This window comes from Sitophilus oryzae, unplaced genomic scaffold (assembly GCF_002938485.1).
Source record: "Sitophilus oryzae breed Bouriz unplaced genomic scaffold, Soryzae_2.0 scaffold_1218_pilon_pilon, whole genome shotgun sequence".
Taxonomy (NCBI): domain Eukaryota; kingdom Metazoa; phylum Arthropoda; class Insecta; order Coleoptera; family Curculionidae; genus Sitophilus; species Sitophilus oryzae.
This window is the reverse complement of record NW_022145858.1, coordinates 1,152,198-1,167,452: the sequence shown is the minus strand read 5'-3', so window position 1 is coordinate 1,167,452 and position 15,255 is coordinate 1,152,198. Positions and strand designations below refer to the sequence as shown.

Below are 15,255 nucleotides of genomic sequence, written 5' to 3'. Positions count from 1 at the left end.
TCAGGTGGTTATACGCTTGAGTTTCGGGTGTGAGGTTAATTTATGTACCGCGTTCGAGTCTCTATGCATCTGGTTCTTTTTTTTTATTTTTTTTGTAACTATAATTTTAAAAACTTAAAAACGTTCAATAAACAGGTTGTTGATGAAAAAAAACACAAAAAACCGTTAGCTACGCCCGAGGAAATGTTAGTATAAAACTCTGTGAAAAGTCGCGCAAGTTGGATTATTTGTGGCTTCTTGAGTCCTGGACTTAAGTTATCAATCCGGAAAAGTAAACTGTGTAAAGTTTTATATTTATTGAGGGCATTTTTTTCATAAAATATAATAAAGAGACAAGCGACCATCTGGTGCAGAGTTTCGAAAGCAAAAAACGAGCAAAAGAAGACGAAAACAAAATATATATTCTGACAAAGATTACAACAATTTACAAGTGAACCTAAATAATGATCAAAAGAAATTTGAAATGTGGTGCTTCAACAATTCACTAACTATAAATGACTCCAAAACAGAATTTATAAGATTTAATATAAAAAAGCAAATAAAAGACTTAAATATAATTCTAAACGAGCAAAAAATAAAAGAAATATCTGAAGTCAATTACCTCGGCATTAAAATCCATAACAATTTAAAATGGGACACACATATAAATAGTTTAAAAAAACAAAACGCCAGAACAATTGCCACACTCTGAAACTTAAAAGCATAATACCACCAAATGTGAAGAAACCAATATATCATGCATTATTTTCATCAAGGAATATATATTTAATTAATACGTGGAGTAATACAACAGAAAAAAACTTAAACATGCTACAAAGGCAACAAAATAAAATACTAAAAATATTATTTAACCTAGATAAACTAACACCAATAAAAGAAGTATATCAAAAAACAAAAGAACTAAACATAAGACAATTAATAAAATATCATAATATACTACTTCTACACAAAATCAAAAATAAATTAATAAAAACAAATATTTCTCTAAATACTAACAAACAAATACGAAACTAGAAGAAAATCAGACATCAGAATAGCCAAGAGAACTCAAAAAAACTTTCACAAAAACTAACAACAGAAACTACCACGATATATAATATGTTACCAACAGAATTAACACAATTAAATTATAAAAATTTTAAGAAAAAAATTAAAAACATGATATTTGCGAAGAGCGTATAAACGTAGACGACATAGACCAATTTATAAAAAAAAATAACAATGCCTTCAAACAACTACCACGAAGATAAAGCTTAACAATATTATTGGCGAAATTCGGCCACCAATAGATGGCGCTAGGATTTTCCAATATGGTGTCTATAACGGTGAACAACAAAATCTTTTCATATTTACAAGACGATTGTCAGTATATTCAACTATATGTTCTTTGATTTTGTTCATAAAAGTTCGTGTAATTTTGTATTTACAAGGTCTGTTACAAGTTGTTAGTACTTTAGATCGTTGTATTAGACTGAGTTTGTAGTGTTGTGATATTTCTGGAAAAATGCCGAAAATAGAGGTTACTCTATCGGATATTATTGAATACATAGGGGAACCGGAGCAGACCACTTAAAGAAGGCGAAGCTCTCTTGAAAGCTGGTCATGTAATATTATGTGGATTAGGATCAAATTCAAAAATGATTAAAAGCTTGTGTTTACAAACCTCTGACCTGACTACTCGACCTCATGAAATAACAATTACATTGAATTGTGATGTAAAAACAATGGAGTTGTAGTTGTTCTTGCAAGGCAGGGATGTCAGGTTTCTGCAAACACATTATAGCCACTCTAATTTATGTTAATAGGTGAGTGAACTTCAGTATATTACACACTATTGTAATTTATTTGCCATTTTATATGATATCTTAAGTCCATTTTATCCAGCTTATGAAGTCTTTTTGTCTGTAGAAATGAGGATTTAGAAGTGGTAAGCTGTACAGATTTGGAGCAAAAATGGGGAAAGGAAAAGAAGGGTGTCCAAGAAACCTATAAGCCTGAGCCATTCAAAGAATTTTGTCACCCAGTGGTGAACAATAAATACGTCTTTTCTTCATCCTCAGAGGTGGATAGGGAAAATTTTGCTCTTCTTAGCACAGGTATTAATTTATTTTGTTAGGTTGTTATAACTAATTCCCTAGATAATAATTTAATTTAACTATTCTTTTTGGGAAATTAAAAATAATTATAATAGTAAAACAGAATTATGTGTTATATGTAAATAATTATTTATTTAATATTAGCAGATTAGGTACAAAGTTCGGTTTTACATCCAAAAGTGTTCTGGCAGTAAGTTTGACTTCACAATTGAAAGCAGAGTTGAAAGTGCTCTGCTAGGATTGAATAAATTTTCTGCATATTGAAAATGTTTTAGTGTATTGTTTTGTGTTACTTGATTTTAATATATTTTTCTGAAATTTTTAGGTGTACCAGATTCGGCACTCACCAGATTTCTAGGTCGGTCAACAAACCCTTCTACAACTTTGGCTCTTCATAGGTAAACATTTTTTTAAACATGTTTCTATAATTATTGTTTTAATAACTTTTATATTTTAGCCATTTTGTTACACTAGTGAAAGTTGCTCTTGCACATGCGGAAAATTCCAAGTGGTTAAAACATTTAAAGAATCAAATTGAAATAAGTACATACAACTTACAGGATTGTTGTCAAGAAATTGTAAATGTATTATCGTCATGCAATGTACTAGAGGTGGCAACAAAATACGAGCAAGGTTCCAGTTCTTGGTCAGAAGAAAGAAAATTAAGAATTACAGGTATGTAAATAAAATAATATGTATTGTCTATTTTCTATCGGTTTAATTTTTGTCAGGCTCAACATGCTACTCAATTTTTACTTTTAAAAAGGAAGATGAATGGGAGAATAAAGCCAAAAAGTTATTTTTTCCCAAACATTTACGAATAAATTTGTTGAACATGGAAGAAGATATGAGAAAGAAGCCTTGGAGGCTTTTAAAAAAGAATGTGAGGATGAAATCGTAACTCCTGGATTAGTAGTTTCAACAACATTTCCATGGCTGGGATTTTCTCCTGATGGTGTTGTTTTTGAGAATGATACCCCCACGACATTACTCGAAATAAAGTGCCCATTTATTGGTAATTCTTATCAATTCTTATTTTGTTGGATTAATTCCTAATAACTCTTAACTTATTATTTTAGGAAAAGATAATCCACCTGAGAAATTTTCGGAATGTGATTTCGTAACTAAAATTGGAACGGAAATGAAGCTGAAAGAGGCACATTCTTATTATGGCCAGGTTCAATTGGGGATGGCTCTTTTGGGTTTAAGAAATACAAAATTAATTTTGTATTCGAGTTTTTCAAAATCATTCATAAAAATTAATGTTAATTTTAATGAAACTTTTGCAGAGTTATTGATTAAAAGAATCACAGAAAATTATTTTAGGCATATGTTGCATTATTATTGTTTAAATAAATGATATCTTAAAAATTATGTGTTTATTTATGGGTATACATTCTATATTAAAAAAATAATAATTACTATGTACCAAAATTTTCATGCTTAAATAATAGAAATTCAGTTATATTAAAATGCAAACTAATAAAGAAAATTATTTTAGGTATATATGTTGCGTTATTATTGTTTAAATAAATATCTTATAAATGATGTGTTTATCTAAGGGTGTACATTCTATAAACTAAAAAAATACAACAAAATTTTCATACTTAAATAATAGAAATTCAGTAACATATAAAATACAGCTTAAGTCATTCACGAATTTTATTGTCTGCTAGTATCGGTGTTGATAAATTTACAACTGATGCGATTACAGTCATTATATCATCCACATATGGTAATAAATACCAATTAAACTGTTCGCTCAAGATTTTAAACACTTTTATTCTTTGTATAGCCCTTTCTACATGCACTCGGGCACGAGCAATATCAGCTGTAGCCTCAGCATCTTCTTTTGAAAACTGCTTCTGTTTCCTTAGAAAAGGTGGCCTAATTAATTTCACCAATTTTTCCTCGCATTCCTTTTGAATTAAAATACCCTTGTCAACCATAACTGCATCATACATATCAATTTTATCAATAACGTTTTCATAATTAAAAATTGCTTTATCTGTAGTGCGACCACCATATCCAGCACTGATAAAGGATATTAATCCCGATGGGGTTATTCCTATTAGATACTTGATAGTATGTGTTCCCTTGTAATGGGAGTACGTCCTGACTCTACATTTTAAACATTTCAGTTTTTGAATTTTCAGCTCTGTACAGTCAAGGACAACTCGGGTATCTCTATATTTGTCGAAACACTTTGGCATATTACTTAAGATCTCCTCCTTACTTGGCCAATATATACCCGGTTTTAAGCTGACGGCCAGGAGACTTATAGTGGAGTAGAACATATTCCTACACATACTTTTACTTACTTTAAATAAAGTAGCCAAACATACAAATGAAATATTCATTTTCAATTTGCAGAGACACAAAATTAGTCTTGTCCTGATGTCTTTCCAGAGGCACTTGTTAAAAGTAGCTGTTTTCTCAGTACATTTTGTAATTGTATTTAATATATCAAAATTAATCCCAGTAAAATTAATCAATTTCTCATCTGTATTTAAAATTTGAGGCAATTCAAAAAAGTCACTGAAATTTGTTTCTGTTGAGGCATCTTTATAAAATATAAGTGAATGTTGAGCTTCATACGTGCTAGCACTAATTAAGGTTTTTGGTTCATCAACAGTTCTAGCAAGTTGAGTAGCATGTTCTTTTGCTTCACTGACACATTGAGCATCAACTTCTAGCGAAATTTCATGCTCTTCTACTTCTACATTTTCATCAACATTTAATGTGCATTTTTGTAGCCAATGTCGCTCCGATCTGGACTTTATTTTCTTTTTTAATGAATGGCTCGTCTTTGGGATTTTTTGACTAGGAAGTACTAGTTTCTTTAACCGACGTCGCTTATTTGTTGCTAAAAGTAGAGTAAAGATATTATTTAAAACCAAACATGTCGATTACACATTCCATATCTTACCTATAGTGAAATCATTTTCTGTAAAATGCAGGCTACAAACTAACATATATTTTGTTATCGGCTTTCCAATTTTCAATATGTTTTGCCAGATTTTACATAGCTTAGGATCTTTAGGAAAAGCATGCAATGAAACATCTGCTGTACAATATGATGAACATTGAGGCACTGAACATATTTTTCTAGATTTGGTGTCTACTGTTTTATGAACAGACTGCATTTTCCTTCAAAATTTATACCAAACTATACAAAACTAAAATAATTTCTAGTAAGTACATACTAATGGTAAGCGATCTTTCAGCACTTGAAAGATCGCTTACCAAAACAACTAAATTTAAATGCAGAAAAGTTTTAAAAATCCTCAAAAGAAATTTCTTGGCTAACCTCATATAACTTGTAACACCGATTCCGAGGATTCAAATGTACATACGGGGCAGAATCTTTATATCTTAAAATTCACTCCAAACATTAATATTTAAAACAAATTGTATGTAAAAACTGCTTATTTACACTGATTTGAACAAAAAATAAAATTAACTTAAAAAACCTACACGACAAATAATACTAATTTTTGTTTGTTGTTCACCTCTATACTAGTATTCAAATTTGACAGTAGGTGTCGCCCACTTTGTGAATTTTACCAATTGAAATGTATATTTTTAAACAGTTGTATATATTTTAGTTAATAAAGATATAATTATAAAAAAAGCATTGTCAAGATCTTACTAAACTTGACCAAATCTAGTGAAGATGAAAATAAAACTATATCTACATCGAATTCGCTACATCTCAATCTCAAAATACGTTATTCTTATCAGATCCAAAAGAGCTGCAATTTCACCCTACTATTGATGATAGTGAAACTAATTTCAGTGACATGGAAGAGGATCACCAATAGTTTTCATCACCACCCATATCACAAACAAAAGAGAAAACTGTCAAGGATAATAACGTTAATTTATTCGATCCCGAAGAGTCCCAAATTGCTTAAAATAGAGTTGACACTTTCATCGACCGGAATGATCCTGCATCTTGGTTCCTTATGAATGATTCAATTCGCTGTTTTCTTGTTGAGCAAGGACCCGATCAAGGAAAACATTTAGTAGAAATGTCACAGTCTGATTTGCTATTATCAAATAATAGAAAATTTTCAAGGGAATGGTTTCAAAGAAAATTAGTCAACGGTCAGTTGTCAGAGCGAACGTGGTTAATTTATAGCCAAAAGAGACAAGCAATATTTTCAATCAAAGTTTTCCTTGTCTTTTGTTTAATAAAAAATTCTATCTCAATCCTTCTGTATCATCCATGGCAAATCCAGAAAAAGGATTTAGTGACTGGCGACATTTAAGTCCATGAATTCCGGAACACGAAAGTTCTGCCCTTCATCTGCAAAATTGAAAAAGGACTTACAGGAATATCTTCAATTGACGCTTCTCTTCAAATTGCAATAGATAAGGAGAAAGAAAAATGGCGACATGTCTTAAGGGTACATATAAGTGTTATTTTGTTTTGTGCAGAAAATAATTTAGCTTTAAGAGAAAGTAATGAAAAGATTGGGGAAGTACACAGCGGAATATTTCTAAGCGCCATTGAAATGATAGCTCATTTCAATCCGGAATTAAAGTTGCACATTGGCTCTGTTAGTAAAGGTCAAATTTCGTATTTTTCTCCTTTTACTCAAAATGAGGTTATTAATCTACTAGGGTCAACAGTTAGGCACAAAATCATTGAACAAGCGAAAGAAGCAAAGTATTTTTCAATCTTGTTTGATTGCACCCCCGATTTTTCTCATCATGAACAAATGTCTCAAGTTTTAAGATATGTGCATATTATTAATGGAAAGGTTACTATAGTGGAAAGTTTTGTCGATTTTATTGAATCACATGAAAAAACAGGCGAAGGTTTGGCTAAATAAATTTTAGGAAAACTGGAAGATAGTCTGAATATAGAAAATATATTGCCAGTAACCACATCATCTTGTGAAAGAAGTTTTAGTAAGCTAAAATTAATAGACATTTTTAAGGTCAACTATGACACAAAAACTAACAACAAATTTAGCTATTTTGTCTATAGAAAATTGCATAGCTAAAAATCTGGACTACGATTTAGTCATTAATGAATTTGCTTCACGTAAAGCCAGAAAAGTTTCTTTGTGTTAAATCAAATTTTAAATGGTTATTTAATATGTAAGTGTAGGTAAGTGTCAATGAGTCCTTTCTTATTTATGTAAATATACCTACCGTTAACTCATGTTCCTATAATACTTGTGTCCACTGTTCCTATAATATTTGTGACCATTTAATACCTATTTTAAGAATTTGTTTTTATTTTGATAGAATTTATTTTGTTTTTCGGTTCCAATGTTGCAATTATTAAAGTGTTTTTTTAATCATAATACTTTAACTTAAAAAAATGATATTATTATTTATCAAAAACAAACATAAAAATAAAAAAACTCTTAAACAAAAAAACAAAGACAGGTTTTCAAAAACATAAATTACTAATACATAAACAACTTTAATATTAAGAAACATTAATAATTATTAATGCTTCATACTATACAGGTTGTTAATTTGTTTATTACTCGTGGCAAGAGCTTTATGGTTGAAATATGGCAACCTCGGCCTAAACGACACGACGGGACGAGTTGGCAGAAAACCCTATAAGTGCATGCGTTCTCAATAGGCAGTGTTGCCATTCTGTTCCTCTATAAGTAACTGTACAGTTAACAACCTGTATAACCTAAAATTGTAAATATCAGTTTTTGGTGAACGAATTAGAAACTATGAAAAACTCTCGGTTTCTACCGATCTTTTTTTGTGGGAAAATTCTGGAAAAAGGTGGGGTAGGGGTGCAAAAAAAGTAAGCTCGCACCGGACGCAAAATGAGCTAGTTACGGCACTGGTTTTGTTCATACATAAAATATACGTTTTACAGTTTCTGTACTCGTATTAAATACTTATCATAGGATTATAGTATAAATGTAACATTTTCATTAGCTTAATAAACAAGATTTAAATTTATTTGTAGATATTATTTAATTGATTTGGCAAGCATGTAGCATGTTCAGGTATATATAATAAATATATATTATCAACCAATTCAACCATCTGTAATTTCAAATGAGTTTTTTACTAAAAAATGTACCTATTTGAACGCATCCCAGAAAAATAATCTTCAGGTTTTAATGACTCTACTTCCGAATTTTTTTCTCTTTTCTTATTCCAAATTGAGGGACCCCATGCGAAAATTTGCGGGGCCCAAAATTTCTAGTTACGCCACTGGTAGAAACCTTGGCCGTACTTAAAGAAATTAATGCAAATATTGCAAGAATTGCGGACAAGGAATCTAATTGTAAATGCAAATGTACCTCAGAAAAATTTGTTTAATTTTTAATTGTTAGGTTCTTTTAATGATTTGTTTTGTTGTTTTTTGTATTTGTAAGTTGAGTTCCTTTTAATGTTATGTTTTTGGAAGCCTTTTTGTTTGTTTTTTGTAGGTTTAGAGTTTTTCATACTTCCTAATTCGTTCACCAAAAACTGATATTTACAATTTTAGGTTATATATAGAAACATTAATAATTATTAATATTTCTTAATATTAAAGTTGTTCATGTATTAGTAATTTATGTTTTTGAAAACCTTTCTTTGTTTTTTTGTTTAAGAGTTTTTTATTTTTATGTTTGTTTTTGATAAATAAAAATACAAAAAAGTAAATTTAAATTGTGTTTTATTGAATAATATAATAAAATGATATAAGAGTTTCTTGCCTTGAACTGCTAATATAGAAATTAATTCCACGCTGTGTTCGACATAATGTGGATCAACCTGCTCTCACTACCGCTTAATATCTTACCGCTACTTTACGACAAGTCGTGTTTACATACTCTGCGCTGTGCTCGACATATTGTGGAAATACCCAAGGTCACCTGATGATGGGGTAGGGCCCCGAAACCGGTAGTGAGAGCAGGTTGATCCACTTTATGTCGAACACAGCGTGGAATTAATTTCTATATTAGCAGTTCAAGGCAAGAAACTCTTATATAATTTTATTATATACCTAAAAATTGCAAGAAATTTATTTTCCATTATTGAATAATGTTATACCTAATTTCCATGGTTTTCGGAGGTTTTACTTAAATCAATATTAAAAATTAACAAATATCTAGGGTTTATATACAAACATTTTTGTTTTATTGTGTTTAATTTAATAAGAAGTAGGTACCTACTATTCTAAACTTATTTTTTAGGGTTATTAAAATTACACCTAATTAAAATATCTATGTAAAATTCGATGACTCATTTGCCTACCTTGTTCTAGAAATGACAAGACAAGTTCATTTTGGCCAATTTCGAGGCCAATTTTATTGTTAGGAATATCTTCCAATTTGAAAGTCAATGTTATATTCTATTCTACCTCTAATTGAAAAAATATGTAATACGGCAGACGCATTAATAATGGTTCCCACTTTAACGTAGCTTCCTTTCCCCCAAAAGGCATGTAAATACCATTTTTAATCTTCCATTACATCTCTCTATGGTGCTTCTGGTTATCTTATGAGATCTATAGTATCATCCCTCAGGAGAGACGGACGGCTGATTTCTGTACATTTAAGGGGGTACTACCACGTATTACAAATATGTTCTTCACATTTAACCAGCAGAATTATTCACGTTATCTGGCCTATTATGATGAGAAATTAATGAAAGTGGAGGAGTCTCATCCGGGTTTACTAACCAGCTTTGAGGAGGGGTCAATTGAAGAGTGAAATATGCAAAAGGGTCTATGTGCCAATTTTGTTATATTAGGTATTTCTACGGTTTTGGGGTCTAAGTGCCATGAGAAACTTGCACACGTAAATTTTTTTCCATCGTGCTGTCCTCTTTGGAGATATTTTGAATCTCTATCAAACAGGCCCAAGTGCCAAAAAATTGCGCGATAGTACATCTACTCCACAGTTCCGTTATGGGCCGTTATTCGACCAATAAGACGCCTTAAGAGATTTGTCGTTTGACATTTGGCGCATTTCTTATATTCTTAACCTCAAAAATATTTTGAAATCTTTTGATTTTTTCTTAGACGAGGAAAAAAAGGATTTTTTTATCCAAGTATTATATTTATATGAAGTTGTGTGTTGTATAAAATATGGCTCAACAGAACTCGAAAATTAAAGTAAGTACCTAATTAACCTACCTTCCTCCTTCCTTTTATTTATTCTTAACTTCAGATACTTCAGCAAGTAAAAAAAACAGAGTTCAGTAAATTTGAGTGTTTAAGTAATTATATAGTACTAGCATATTCTCAGATGAAATTTCATCTGAGAGCATATAGTTGACTATATAAAAGTAAAAACAAATTTAGTGGCTCTGTGATACCTACTAGCCTTTTTAACAAATAATGAATGATTTAAATTATATCATTATGTTTCCAGTTTTCACTAAGCTACCTTGACATGTATTTTGTATTTTTTTTAGATTCCTCTACCTGACAATTGGCCAACAAAAATTATTAGCCAAACCATAGTTCAGGGAGACCTTAAGGTCCATTTTTTTTATCAATTTATTAACCAGAGAGCAGTTTAAGAAGTGGCTAATAGAATATGAAAATCTCACTGGCACTTCTTATGTCACAAAGTCAACAGATATTCAAGATGGGCCATAAATTACACTAAAACAGAGATTTGTATGCCACAATTCTACAAAATAAGAAAAATATATACTCCTTCCCTAAAAACAAGACTAGAAATACCAACTGCCCATCAAAATTTTATGTGAAAATTCATACAGTTCGGAAGAAAAAATACTGGCAGGAAACCAAGAAGCTTATGACCTTATAAAGAAAATGCCTTGTGAAATTACTTTAATTCATTCACATAATCATAGCACAGGTATTGCTGATTCTTTAAGATTTCGTAAAGTTTATTCTGCTGTCAGGGAAGAACTGATGCACCTTTATAGAAATAGACATACTCCGGGAACAGCTTTGGAAACTAAAGCAACAGCTTTGGAAACTAAAAAATTAAATATCACATTCAAATGCATAATGATAATTACATTGAAGGCTTAGCAAATCGTAATCAATATCCTAGTTATAAATGTTGTTATGATGTATTTATGAAGGAATTTAAGAGAGAATAGATTTACCTATAGATTTTAACTTAGAGGCTAAAACGTTTTTACAAAATAAACTTGAATCATTTAATGAAAAGCATGGTGACCTGTGTTCCAAGATGATATTTATAGGACAAGAAAGTTCTGACTATGTTATTGGGTGAGTGAATTATACCTAATTTATAAATTGAATATTCAATTATCTTTAAAGTAGGAAAATGTCCATATAAATAAAATATAATTTTTGTAATTTCAGTATTTGCACTCCAATTATGAAACGAGTCCACAAACACATTGCAATTATTGGTGTTAGAAAAACAAATAAAACTTTTTCAATGATCCCACCTGATCTCATCATGGAGCAGACGTCTAATGGTGATGCAGGAAATAAATTGACAGGAGTCTCATATATAACATATTCATATTCAGCCTGTCAACGTTGGGCCTTGTGCCATACTATAAAGAGTACAGTTAATACCTACACATATGAACAAACAGGTTTGAAAAAAAATCAAGATATAACTGAAGATTTGCGAGCAAGTTTGATGAGGAAAAATTTGAAATCATTGTACGAAATAATTGAAAATATTAAAGACAATGTTAACCCCTTCGCAACCGACTTAAATAAGGACCTTGATATAATATTTCTACAGATAGCTCTACCCAACTGCTCAATTGAAAATGACGTTGCCAAATTTCTAATCAACGTCGAAAAGCTGGCAGTGAGCAGCGAGGAAGGTTTATTACAGGAATGCTCAGAAGACAGGACAAGATTTGAACGGCCCATAAAACAAAACAAAATACTTAACTTCAGTTCTGTGGTGCCGAAGAAAATATATGCTATATCCGGCAAATTAGTGGAAGTTCGAATGGAGAGGGACTTATTTGGGCAGTTACTGCGAATATCTCTTGAGAAGAAACTGGATATTGACAAAATTTTATCGCATCCGCTAACACCTATGTCATTATGTTTCTCCCACGTGGACGGTACATTATGCAAAACAGACAAGTCGACTCTTCTGAAAGAATTGGAAAAACAAATACAAAGTGATTTTCCACCATATTGTAACGTCATATTTGATGGCTTTTTTCTGTTAAATGCTATGAAAGATGTGCCACGTACCTTTGGAAATATCTCCAAGAAGTTCCTGCAGATGGTTACTTCTCGGCACAATAGAAAAATTTGTATGCGCTATGTATGGACTCAAATCAATTGATAAAGTGAACAACGGTCGGGTGGCAATGTTCATGAAGATTTATAAATTCAGTGAAGAGGAATATAGATTGCAGTTGCCCAATAAAAATTTTGATGGTTCCCTTTTGCCGCTATCACAATCGGAACTAGCTCAACACCTTCTAAGAACCATCTTTATCTCCAATATTTGGAAAAGCGCCTTCAAAAAGGAGCCTCCAAATTTGGATCCCGAGTATGGTTGGTAATTTGAAGAAGGAAAATTTGTGTGCAAATGGTTCGAGGGCGATCAGCTACCGTCAACAGTGGAAATGGTCGCACCAGAAAACACAAATGCTGAAGGTACTTATTCAAATTATTATTAATTTCTGCTTTTCATGTCATTCTAATATTTAATCTAGGCACTGATGAAGCGCATGAAGATGAATTATCACAAGAGGTTGAAGACAGTGATGAATCTGATGACAGTGATGAGGAAAATGAGGATTAAACTTTTTGGAATTGCTTGTTTAATATTTTTGAAAAAAAATCATATAATTTCTGGTGAATCGCACTTAAATAAATCTATACGATGCTACATAGTTAGTCATAAATATAATATTTTACAGTTATTAAAATTTTAGTCAAAGCACAATGGATTAGTTTTAACACTATTACGGCCATTAATTTTGAGTTTGATATTTTGACATTTTTAGAGGGTGAGGGGCGCGGTCAACCCCAATTTTTTTGTCAAAAACAAAAAAGCAATTTAAGTTTTAATCAAATCCACACACTTTTAAAAGTATGACAAGATAAAAATCCCCAAATTTTTTTTTCGCCCCGGCCTATTGTGCATCATAACGCGTTTATGTTCGGTACCCTTTATCTTCCTTTACCCCACCAGCGGACGACTTTTCCACCCACATACAGGCAGCGGACGATTATTTTCGCAAATGTCAATAAAAATGTAAGCTTCCATCAAAATTTCAAGCTTAAGGAAATGGTTTTCAAATTTACGGTTTTTGGCCTCTTTGGGTCCATCAGCGGACGTGGATTCCACCACCGCCCAGCCAGCGGACCATATCTAGGGTACTTTATGAAACACAATGTTATTCTCGTGAGAGTTTCGTGCTTAAGAAAATCGTTCCAGATTTCGTTTTTTACGTACTTTGGAACCCCCTGGGAACCCTCTCCACCGCCACCTAGCTAGCGGACGCCCCTTGGACAACTCAGCTTCGTTGATACAATCGGTTATTCATGAATCGTATCCCATTTTGTACGTGGGAGGCAGGCGTATATCAACCGCACCAAAGAACTATATACATATTAACATATTTTTTGTTGTTTTTTGTTAATGGACCGGCTGCATTTATTTTAATAAGGAAAAATAGACTTTATTTAAATTATGCATATCCTTTTTTTCATTAACAGCTTTTTTATTTTTTTGGATTTCTACCATTTCGTAAAACTCGCGCTTTTTGGTTTGGCTCTGTCTAATAATTTTTGTTTTTCGCCAAAGTTTATTCGAATTTTCATGATTTGTTAATGCAGTGGCATTCTTTTTATCATATTTATGGCCTTTTAATCTATTTTCAAGATATTGTTTTGTCTGGCCAACATAGACTCCATCACAATCCCCATACAGCACACTTCGTCCCAGAGACGTACATTTTATGTCCATTTTACGTCGGTACGTCCCGGGACCAATTAGGGACGTACTATGTACGTACAAAAGTGTACGTACATAGTACGTGCCCCATGTACGTACTATTTACGTACATTGTAGGGCTTCACTACGGACGTACATGCGAGTACGTACTACGTACGTATCTTGAAAATTTTTGACAACGCATTACAAAATGTTATTTAATTTTAATATCATGACTGGATTATTTTGGTCAGATATACCCAATAATAATGAATGGACTGGATCAGTGGATCTTTTCTAGGCTAACGTTAATTGAAGTTACTCTAACCTACCTCTACTTCTTTTATTAATAAATCTAATCCGACCGCTATAAAAAATGATTTCCTAAATTATCCAATGACCATAATGCATGAAAGCCTTTGAAGAAATCTGATGGGTTAAAAATGCAATATATTATGCAATCAAGCCTAACAGGAAAATTATGCAGTCCTATGTTTAAATTTCCCGCTAAGTTATTCGTTCACATTCGAGTCTTGACGGAATCGCGGCGTTTTCGATTGGCAGAGCTAGTGCGCACGTGCGCACTCAGTGTATTTCCATCTTTTATTAATCAACGTAAAAAATAAAAACAACAATACACTGAGTGCGCACCTACTCCGATCCAGTTTTCGATTGTGTGGTGTTGTGTGAGTGGGTGTCATGATGGCCGTAGGTTGTTTGGTTTCCGCCTTGTTTTCTTTTATCGCTGCCTTCGTTGCTCGTTGTTTCAAGGTAAGATAAAGTGTAATAATATAATGTGGCGCAAAGATACTTCTAGCAAATATTACAAAACAGGGTTCAAATTAAGCGGTTTGAAAGAACTCTTCAAGAGAGAGAGAGAGAGGCTCCGTACCCTAATCAAAATAGACAGCCTGCTTCATTTAATCAGGCATCTTTCCTTCAATCTTGCAATGATCAACATAGCACATCAGATGTTTCAGTTCTTGATTTACAGTCTGAAGATTCTCTGCCACATCTTATCAATTGCGAAACTGAAACAGATAACCCTCGAGATAACTTATGTTGTGTATCTCAAAGTGGGGAATCATCAGATGAATTACATGACACTGCCACATCTAATGTGACTATTTCACCTAGCAGTCAGAACCTCGAATGATTGAGAATCGGCTCATTCAATTTTTTCAAAACAGAGGCATAAATTAGATATTTGAATACTTTGTTTTCTTTTTGTATTTTTTAGTTAGAAGCAGTTCGAGAATAAAAAAATGAAATATCTATCAACATCCAATAAAAGACAGAGTGCG

The 15,255-nt window shown here is 32.0% G+C and overlaps 2 protein-coding genes across 5 annotated transcripts; one reads left to right on the top strand and one right to left on the bottom strand.

The window, feature by feature from the left end:
• The first annotated feature begins 1,724 nt into the window (after nt 1-1,724).
• Nucleotides 1,725-3,612, top strand: LOC115874079. The gene is made up of 6 exons (XM_030889141.1): nt 1,725-1,805; nt 1,909-2,096; nt 2,422-2,494; nt 2,554-2,771; nt 2,828-3,111; nt 3,176-3,612. The coding sequence occupies exons 1-5, from the start codon at nt 1,756-1,758 to the stop codon at nt 2,995-2,997; spliced, it is 699 nt and encodes a 232-aa protein (XP_030745001.1). The 5' UTR covers nt 1,725-1,755; the 3' UTR covers nt 2,998-3,111; nt 3,176-3,612.
• Nucleotides 3,613-3,740: 128 nt separating this feature from the next.
• On the bottom strand, nt 3,741-5,660 carry LOC115874078. Of its 4 annotated transcripts, none has more exons than XM_030889138.1 (3): nt 5,574-5,660; nt 5,026-5,275; nt 3,741-4,962 (listed from the first exon to the last, which is right to left on the bottom strand). In XM_030889138.1, the coding sequence occupies exons 2-3, from the start codon at nt 5,240-5,242 to the stop codon at nt 3,746-3,748; spliced, it is 1,434 nt and encodes a 477-aa protein (XP_030744998.1). In that variant the 5' UTR covers nt 5,243-5,275; nt 5,574-5,660; the 3' UTR covers nt 3,741-3,745. The 4 variants fall into 4 exon arrangements, with proteins under 4 accessions (XP_030744998.1, XP_030745000.1, XP_030744999.1 ...); XM_030889140.1 differs by having other exon boundaries at nt 5,609-5,657; XM_030889139.1 differs by lacking the exon at nt 5,574-5,660 and adding an exon at nt 5,407-5,460.
• Between the last annotated feature and the right edge of the window lie 9,595 nt (nt 5,661-15,255).